The following is a 9,896-nucleotide window of genomic DNA, read 5'->3' as shown; positions in this document are numbered from 1 at the left end:
TTATGTATACATGTGCCTACACATGCGAAGAATGCCCCAGATCGGGCGTCCGGGTGGGGGGGGGGGCGGAATCGGATGCTCCACCGCCCCCCCCCCCCCCGACGCGCGCGCAGGCCCAGGGCCCACCACGTGTCCACGCGCTTGCACAAAAAATGTTTCACATAGTGTACTCACAATATTTCACTATGGACGAATCAAATGTTGCATTGAATTAAAACAAACTTTTGCAACAAATCACCCACATATTATGGAAAATGTTTCATCTAGTGTATTCGTGATGTTTCACTATCTATGGATCAAATATTGCAGTGAATTGAAACATCCTTTCGCTATTCGCTTCGATCTACTTAGTGAAACAATTCCAATATACTTGGCGCAACAGCGTGCAACATTTAAAAATAATTCAATAATAAGCTTTTTTTTTTCATCGGAATATATCCATGTGTGGTCTTGTTTTAAAGATTTAATTACAACGAATTTAATGGTGCAATCAGATCATGATTTGGATAAATAATTTAAGAGAAAAAATAGTTTAGAGTTGCTTGATTTATACATTATGGAACAATGACGTTTAATCCCCAGAAATTTTCGGAAGTATTTCGTGTTGCATTTGCACCAAAACATGAGTACTAACGAACACACTCAATTATTATTTGATTTTAGTAACTTTAGTAAACATATGGCGTTAGCCGGACTGGAAAAAAGAGTGGGGGCAATGTTGTACAGTCCCAACAAGGTCAGTTCATCACATAGAAAGATGGCTAAAATATCGTCTTCCAGAAACAGGGAACAGCAGCAAAATGTCTAATGAAATCAGCCATTCTGATTTAACAACCACACAAATGATTATCACAATTCGGCTACCTGCGACTTGAGCCAATAAAATTTGCGTGTTCAACACCGGCTTCTGGGCTAACCTGATGAGGCAGGTTCTTTCAGTAAACCATGGAAGTGAACCGGTTGCCTTTGCACAGACACGACCAGAGCAGCAGCTAAAAATTTTCTATGTTGGCTAGATAGATGCCACAAACTACTCAACCTGGCCATCTAACAAGGTGGAGACAGGAGGTGCGGTCGGGTCTCATGAACTCGGGCTCGGCGATGACTGCCTCAGCTTGGCTTGTAGAAGCCGACCCATTTCGTCGGCTATGTTTTTCTTCTTCGTAGCCATCTGCAAGTAAATGTAGAATGTTCATATGTTACAGGATAATCCTGTTACTAACCATAGAGACAACCTTCTTAATGTCTTAAAGAAATCGTCACAAAATAAAGCATCGGCAGACAAGAGAAGCAAATATGTTAATATAGTCATGTGTCCCACAAAGTATGAAGTTTATGCTACCTTCCACCATATCATAGCACATTTCAGTATTTTACATGCTAGAATTGACCAAACATGTACCTATAATAGCCTTGACATTTGGCAATAAGAAATTTTGACTTTTGGTAAATGAACCTTCAAACCATTTGTGTGTTTCTTGTGATGCCTAGTGGGTTGCATTGATATCTTTATGCAAATACTAATGATAATATAATCAGAAAGGCTAACACTAAATAATTGTGTTAGGCACTGAATTCCATTTCGGCATCCAACTTGGCCAGTGACAGTCTGCAAGGCTAGTCTGGTGGTGGGTGGTGATCTGGTGGCACAGAACTGGTTTATACGGATCCCAAAATGATATTGGTATACCAGTATAAGTAAAGCATGAGAAGAATCTGGTGACCAGATAGGATGAACCAAACAAAAGACTTGCATGTTCAGAGCATACATGGATGGAAATATATTTTTGTTTTCCTATTAATTTCATGCCATCAAACCATTTCTACCTTGCATGGAATGAATAACAAAAGTTACTCAAGTAAAAGTGAACCTGTCAATGTTGGCATCCTGAGTGTTTCTATTCAGTTAGGCCACAATAGGACCACTTGCCCATGGGAATTGAACTATTTATGCAAAATTACTGCAAAAATCCTCTAAAATTCATGCAATTCAGAGTTTCAAACATTTCAAAAACAACATGAAAGATAAAGCATTTATCCTTCAGATGGAATAAAAATGGTAAATATACAAATACAAGGAACAGTTCAATTTGGTGACAAGTCAATAGCATACCTCAACTAGTTCATCAAAATTAGACTTCAGCAAATTAATTTTCCTTTCACAGTATTCTTTGCCTTCAGTCATAGTTTTCTGCACAGGAAAAAAAACATAAGTATGCTGTACACAAAAGGCAGCAAAAGTACAAACAAAAAGTTGCAGCATCATTCAAGTGCACATGGTTTACTTTGAGTGCCGCGTCACTCTAGATTGCAGAAGAGTTAAAAAAAAACCATTTACACTAAAAATCAAAGGGGGGGGGGGGATGGGGAGGGGGGGATCATTTACATAGGAAGAATTTAGAACAATTTAGGAAATAATTAATGATTTTCCGCTCAATATACGTGGCTTTAATATCACTAATTTCTCATATCTAACAGACTATTTACTTGTTACTAATAATAAAGGGATATGCTGCAATTTGACCATTGTTATGCTAGATATCTCAGGCTTGCCCTAAAGAAATTATGGCTTCACATAGTTTTGGAAAAGATCTGCAGGTGATCCATCCTTTATCCTCTAGACCTCTACTATTTACCATTCTACATATGCCAATTAATTATTTGCCACTCAGTAGACATTCACACTTAAAACGTCATTTTAGCCATTTCCTTTGCAACTCTCCCACTATTCTGCATCCTGTTTTACCCCTCCCTCCCTAACGGCAACCACACCTGGTCTTGTTGGACCACCTCAACCAGACCATATCAGGTAGCCAACACTGGACCGCGCCTGGTTTGCCGCCAGAACCACCAGCATAGATCTCTCTGCCCCTGTCTCACGCCCTTGCTCATTGTCACCACCGCTGGCTGGGCATGTTGTACTAGACCTCAGCACTGACACCTCCGTCCTCGCCATGATTGGTTCCACTGCTATTGATCAAAGAGGAGAACCAAAGCTAAGCGAGATTCTATATTTATATTCGAAGTGACAAATCCTGTGCCTTATCATTGATCTCCATAAGTGGTCAGTAGCTAGCTAGCAAATATTTGATCTGTTGCACACATTAGATCACAACAACTGAACAGCTGTGTGCAAGATGATTGATTAGAGCACATAAGATTTCAAGTTAGAATATATTTCGCCATTGATTCAAGATCTTGAATAAATAAAATCCGATGTGATTAGACCGTGCGTGGTAAAACAGGAATGCAATAGGTAGGTTTGGTGTTCAGGGGGAAATTTGCAAAGAATATAGTAGCAGGGTATGTTATTAAGAGTGTATATCTATTGAGTGGCAAATAATTACTTCCTCCAGTCAGGAATACATGACGCCATGTAGAACAAGTAATTGGCATCTATAGAGTGGCAGATGTTAAAGCCACGCCTATTAAGTGCCAAACAGTTAATTTTCTCATTTATCCTCTGTCAAGGCCCAATTAAACAGGGGGAAGAAACCAAAACGATGATCCAGCGCAGAGCCAGAAACACTATAAAAAATCTTGTTGAAGGGGGCCAAATGGCTAACCCACGAAACCCACTAATAGGCCAAAATAAGCCGCAAACCCGCTTATTTTGACCTATAAGTGGGTTTGCGGCTGACCCACTTACACCCCTAGGGCCAATAGTGTTACTTTTTTCATATTTTGCTAGAACTCCAGTAGATACAATGCAAAGATTGAAACTATGGGGAGGGCAAGCCACTGCTGGCCGCCCCCTTGTCTCTGCCCCTACATGGATCAGTTCATCAAAGATTCATGAAAACGAGGTGCTTCTATGGAAAATTGAAGCTGATCCACTGATTATTAAGTCTTTCTGAATGTCACAATGTTGCCGCAACCCAACCAAACACATCGTTTTGTAGGATCGAAGAGTATCATCATTCCGATTCACACTACCAGATTTCTTTCAACAGAGAATTCAACTATTTATACTACCGGAGAAACCTTATAGCGTTGTTAATCTACCAAACTAAACACATTTAACATAGACCAACCATATGCAAGTGTCCAAAAGTCCAAACAGAGCCGCAACTGTTGCGACCCAAGGTGGGATACCTCGATGAAATAGCCGGTGCCGACGTCGACGAGCACCTTCTCGGAGTCGTCCAGCGTGCCGGGCACGTACAGCGACGCCGTGAGCGGCACGAGCATCTTCTTCCCTGCGCGGCGACAACCAAACCAAAAGCCAAGGTTAAACCCCAAAATCAAAATCAAACGAGAGAACGAAGAGCGGAGGGAGGGAGGCGCGTGGTGGTGGTGGTGCCTTTGGGGCGGAGGGAGAGGTCGTGGAGCGCGGCGGAGGCGTTCTCGAGGCGGGTGGCGGCGGAGCGGATCTTGGTGAGGCTGTCCTGGAGGAGGTTCACCTCCAGATCCGTCTGCTCCTTGAGGGCCTTCAGCTGCTCCACGCTCAGCTTCTCCACCTCGATCCTCGGCGGGCTCGCCATCGCCCGAGCTTCAAGCGCCGCTGCTGCCGCCGCCGCCGCCGAGGAGGGTGGAGAGGACGAGGAGGACTAGTAGACTTTAGGGGAGAAAGCGGCGGCGTTGGCGTTGGGGGTTTCGAGGATTGCTAGGCAAAAAAATAGACGGCCCCAGCGATCTCCTTTTTGGCAGGGAGAGTATTATTATTAATTTGTTATAGATAAATTTTAAAAATTAAATTGAAGCAAAAGCCCCTATAGCTCAGTGGTAGAGCGTCAGTCTTGTAAACTGAAGGTCTGTAGTTCGATCCTGCATGGGGGCAATTTTATTTTTCTTTAAAGAAAAAATCTGTACAGCCTTATTGTTTCTCTCGGTTTCCTGCATCTTTTTATTGTTTATTATACATAATATGTATGTTTTTTGAATGTTTGGTTATATATTCATAACAACCAACTTTATACTTTGTTATTAAAAAAATCAAAGCATCCACGCATATGTACTCTATAGATTAACCTTTATGGAAACAGCTAATAAAAATCAAGGCATTCTGGCCTTGTGAAACTGGTTCGTAAACCTGATGTCTCTTGACGTCTTTGCCAAAATGCACTTGATTGAAAGCAGCAAATAGCATGGGGGAAGTGAGTTTATCTGCTCCCTTCATTGTGGTTAATGCATCATACAGGAACAGCAGTTTAGGCGCTACTACAAAACAACCCAGTTGCACTTTCACAGGTGAAAACCCAGGTGAACATTCACACGCAAGGGTACCAAACATGCCAGCAATGTCTGCACAAAACGAGCTCCAGAGTAGTTCTCCAATGCTGTAAGCAGGGCATTCTACAGGCCAAGACCGACGGTCCGGCCGTCTCTCCGGCGCAGGCCTGCGATGTAATGCTTCTCCAGGTCGGTGTCCAGCTCCTCCTGCTTCTTGGCATCCGACGAGCTCCCGTCCTTGCCGTCGACCTTGCTCTCCTGGGCTGAGCTGCTGCTGCTGCTCTTCACTCCCTACAATAATAGGCCATAGCCACCAAGGCATCCTCAGACTCTAAAACAGTGTTAGTGCGTCGCAGAGTAAAAACGGTAAATGTACTTTGCTGCTAAGAGAAACAAGGCATCGAAAGAATTTTGTTTTACTGCAAACTTGAGGAACAGGGTTTACCATGAGTTTGTTGAATTTCTCTTGGCGCTCCCGGTCAGGAAACAGATTCGAGTCCCAGTGAGCGCTAGACTGCAGCAATATGGAATGGACTTTAAATAGAATCATAATGTATGAGAATAGTATGGACGCATAAAGTTATTATGGAAACAAGAGGATAAACGATAATCGACTGTTCTGTAAATTTTACCTCTGGAGGATTACTCTTTTTGTTGCCCCAAAGCAGTTTTTTCTTCTGGTCTGTGGACAGGCGCCCAGCACCAACTCCAAATCCTACAAGGTTTTTGTTCACTGCCATGGAGAACATAATGATGATCAATGATTCAAGTACAACAGTACATAACACATAATTGTTGGCCAACATATTAAAAGTCATGAATTTTCTCTTGTATCATTGTTGCACTTTTGTTAAAAGTGAAATATTCAGGCAAAATTAAGCCTTTGGTTTTATATACACAAAACAGCATGATTGACAGGTGCCCATATCAAGTTTAGAAAATGCACAAAAGAAACTAAACCATCTAATGAGTATTTGTCTTGGAGATAATGCAGCAATGGAAGGAAAACATCAGCAATAAATTAGCACGATCCTCACCTAATTCGGCAGCTTTCATAGCTGCAACTTTTGCTGCATCAACACTGTTTACAGTAAATCCTGATGTAGGGTTATCCAAGACTACACCTGTAAAATTCCACTATTTCAATGTGAGACTATACATCGATTCCAGAAAAGTAATGTTCAAAATCTAAAAATCAACTCACCATTCGAACAGTCAAGTGAAGGTTTCTTCCCAGAAGTGTCTGCATTATCATTAAGTTGTGCATTTTCAAAATCTGGCCCAACTGAACTAAATAAACTTCTCTTCTCCCTAGTTCCCACCTCAGGTTCAGCTACGGAACTCATCTTTTCAATTTCCTTGCCAGTTCTCTTCTTTAGGGCCTCCTCTTGCTTAGCAGTCTCCTTGTACTTACTTTCCTTTTCTTCTGGATACCTTCTGCTAGTGTGTCCTTGTTTTTTTCCATCTGAATATTTGTCATGTTCTCCATCATATCTAGGATATTCACGTGATGGCTCTTGCTTATCTTGGTTCTTACTCCTGTGTTCTCTCCTTAAAGATTTGTCATCATTTCGCCAATCACCGCGTGATCTATCAGATGTGCCATCACGCTTTGTACGATCATAATAAGTGTCAGACCTTGATTCCCGTTCTGACCGAGAGATTCTATGGCCCCTGTCATTGTCATCACCACGCTTATCATGATACCTCCTATAATCATCATGCCTCCTGGAATCACGTGGTGCTCCAGAAGAATGCCTATCAGAATGCCTGACATATTCATGACCTCTGCCTGATCTGGCATTACTAGAGTCATTCTCTAGATCTCTTAAGTCATCTTTCCTTCCAGAAATCTCAATCTCCTTATTGTTGCCTTCCAAGTGCTCAACTGGACTATGACTCCTCCTACGCTTAGAGTTCATCTTGCAGTCAGCGAATCTACCAAATAAACAACAATTCGAAAGTCAAAATAATAGGAGGACGAATTTTAAGTTAACGTTGAAGGGGGAAATCGTTCTCAATATTGGATACGTCATTTACCAGTAACATGAGTGGGCCACATGAATTAGCACCCACCCAGTGTGCATATGATTCATACTCCATGTATGAAAAGAGAAATGTGTTTGGTGAAGTTTGATGTTACACAATAATTAAATCACAAATTCACAATAGTAATGCAGTTCTATGGTGTACTGATGTACTCCTAAACACCTCTTTCTGTTCAGTTTGGATGAACCAATGTTGATTTGGCAGGAAGCAATAAAGTAAACAAAGTCAGCTCTGATCTTCTATCGTATGGATCAACAAAACCATAAACTCTTATCTTTGTTCTAATAATGCTAAGTGCATATAAGGGGCATTAGGAGTTCAGGACACAGGGACATTGCCGTGATATGATTGAATACCTATCCTCAAAGAATAGTTAGTTGCATGCTAATGGGGTGGTTTTGCCTGTCAGTTCTGTCGGTCCCATAATTTGAGAATTTACATAATAATGGTTACATGCCCGGTTCTTTAAGGACTGGACTAGTGCTATGTGTCCAAATATCTGCTATGTGGCTCAAAATCACACAGCACTTTAGGAAGGCATGCAAAGGAAAAGAACATATAAACAGGTAATTTGGTTATCTACGCCTGCAATATCAATGACCCAAACATGGGGATTTCTGCACCGGTGCCAAGTGCAAAGTTTATGGACACATACGAACTTTCCCACCACATGAAGCAAGCTCTCAGCTCATGTGGCCCAGTAAAAATCCTGGCAACGTTACTCCAGTTGCTACTAAAACTGTGCATTAAGTCCAATCACAACACAACATATCAGGAAATAACAGCATGGCTTATGGGTGCTATTTAAATTTTAAAGCCTTAAATTCACAACCAAATCATATGTAAAGCAAATACTACCGAATTCAATTTTCCATGGAACAACCGCATCCAGTATCAACAACCAGAGGGCGGCTTGTTACACATACAGCAGTAGCTACGCCTGAAACCCATGGGCAGATCTAACATGGGACATGGGGGTTCACTTCTTGGGAACAAACAAACTGTTATTAGTATTAAGGTTAAAGGCAAATCTCTAGAACAAGAAAGCTAGGGTTAACGCAAATTCGATAAAAAAAAAAGTGCGTGGGTAGAGAGAGATGGGGGAAAGAGAGGATGCGCTAACCAGGATGGATGCGGCGGAAGCAGCAGGACGAACGACGGCGCCCCTGGCCCCCCTGCTCGCTCGCGGGAGGGATGGATGGGGATGGGCGCAGGCGGCGGTGGCGGAGGGAGGATGTGCTAACCAGAATGCGGCGGAAGCAGTTTCTACGACCTACGGATCGCCTTTCTAAGACCCGACCGGTGTTCGAAGTTCGAACCGGTGAATGACTCGTCGATTGACCGGTTCAACCATGGGCTCAATGAAATAATAAAATTATACTCCACATAAATATATTTTATTATTGAGAATTTTGGTTTAATCAACATAAATATATTTCTTTTCGTTTCTAAAACTATTGTAGCAATAAGCCCAAATATTCAGGTGTGCACGCATGTATGCAGGTAGAGGAAGCAACGGGCCCAACTATTTTGCTTAGAAAATTTGAGGGTTTGGGTCTAAAATGCCATGTGCTCACTTTTTATATATTTTTGGCGTGATGAAAATATTTAAGGGTTAGGTAGGGTTGTGAAAGAACCCACAAGCCTTGACCGTCGGGGGTTCGATCCCTAAGCCCACCCCAATTTTTCTTCAATTCTACAGAAAATCATCAGGTTTAAATGATTTTTCTCGAGTCAATTACATATTCGGACTAAGCATCGGTTCCTTTTTTTAAAAAAAATTCCCAGTTCGGTTTGATTTTTACAACTAGGCTATTGAGGTGCCACTCCTTTCGGATGAAATTACAAAAATACCACTAGAGAGAGAATAAATCTTTACAAATTGCCAATTTTGCATATGTAGAAGGACATGTCAAATTGCCAACATGGAGGAGGCATGAAAATGACCCATTTGCCCTCGTTTGATCTTAGTGTACATTGAGTATGCTGATAAAATACACCTGCAATATTTGTGCCATTATTCTCTCCGTTTCAGATTATAAGTTGTTTTAACTTTGGTCAAAATCAAACTATTTTAAGTTTGACTAAGTTTATAGAAAAATATAGTAATATTTGATAATTAAATATATTTTTATAATATATATTTTGTCGACGGGTGATACCTGTAGACCGGATATAGAGGGTATTGGGATACGTTGGTACAAGGATCTACGTAGTACGACATCAAGCAAACAAAAGACAAGAATTATACTGGTTCAGGCCCCTTGATAGGTAATAGCCCTAATCCAGTTGATGTGGGATTATATGGTAGAAAACACAGGTTACAAAGGGAACAAGGGAACTTGTCGGATCCGGCGAGATTGTAATCGAGTTGTTTCGACTAGCTCTCGATGACTTGGCTCCTCGTAAACTCCGGCTTCGTAGGCTGTGTAGGTTGTGTTGGCTCTGAGATTCGATACCTAAACCCTCCCCGGGGGGTTCCTTTTATATCGCAGATCTGGAGGTCTCCACGTAGAACTCGGAGGTATCAGACCCTATACGATACACCAACAACCTAGTTCTGCCCAAGTAGGATTCTTCCCGTCTGTAGATTCCGTGAAATGTTTCCTTAGAATATATAGGAAATATCCGCATGCGCGTGGGTATGCCATATCAATATGTAACGTATATCGAAG

General features: G+C 41.7%; 2 protein-coding genes and 1 non-coding gene across 4 annotated transcripts; 1 reads left to right on the top strand and 2 right to left on the bottom strand.

Annotated features, from left to right (window-relative positions):
- Positions 1-284: 284 nt before the first annotated feature.
- LOC127785622 (prefoldin subunit 5) lies at positions 285-4,607 on the bottom strand. Its single transcript, XM_052313020.1, has 4 exons — positions 4,304-4,607; positions 4,096-4,199; positions 2,114-2,191; positions 285-1,171 (listed from the first exon to the last, which is right to left on the bottom strand). Exons 1-4 carry the CDS (start codon positions 4,482-4,484, stop codon positions 1,082-1,084), a joined length of 453 nt encoding a protein of 150 aa, XP_052168980.1. The 5' UTR covers positions 4,485-4,607; the 3' UTR covers positions 285-1,081.
- A 101-nt stretch (positions 4,608-4,708) lies between these two features.
- Positions 4,709-4,780, top strand: TRNAT-UGU (transfer RNA threonine (anticodon UGU)). The gene has a single exon. It is a non-coding gene; the product is annotated as a tRNA-Thr (tRNA).
- A 121-nt stretch (positions 4,781-4,901) lies between these two features.
- LOC127753469 (pre-mRNA-splicing factor CWC25) lies at positions 4,902-8,538 on the bottom strand. Of its 2 annotated transcripts, none has more exons than XM_052278949.1 (6): positions 8,345-8,538; positions 6,377-7,110; positions 6,210-6,296; positions 5,805-5,905; positions 5,618-5,686; positions 4,902-5,503 (listed from the first exon to the last, which is right to left on the bottom strand). In XM_052278949.1, exons 2-6 carry the CDS (start codon positions 7,092-7,094, stop codon positions 4,967-4,969), a joined length of 1,512 nt encoding a protein of 503 aa, XP_052134909.1. In that variant the 5' UTR covers positions 7,095-7,110; positions 8,345-8,538; the 3' UTR covers positions 4,902-4,966. The 2 variants fall into 2 exon arrangements, with proteins under 2 accessions (XP_052134909.1, XP_052134910.1); XM_052278950.1 differs by having other exon boundaries at positions 5,066-5,463; positions 8,345-8,534.
- Positions 8,539-9,896: the final 1,358 nt, after the last annotated feature.

The sequence above is a fragment of the Oryza glaberrima genome, chromosome 10 (genome assembly GCF_000147395.1).
Source record: "Oryza glaberrima chromosome 10, OglaRS2, whole genome shotgun sequence".
In the NCBI taxonomy this organism is placed as follows: domain Eukaryota; kingdom Viridiplantae; phylum Streptophyta; class Magnoliopsida; order Poales; family Poaceae; genus Oryza; species Oryza glaberrima.
Note: the sequence above shows the minus strand (reverse complement) of the source record. Positions and strands in the feature narration are given on the sequence as shown.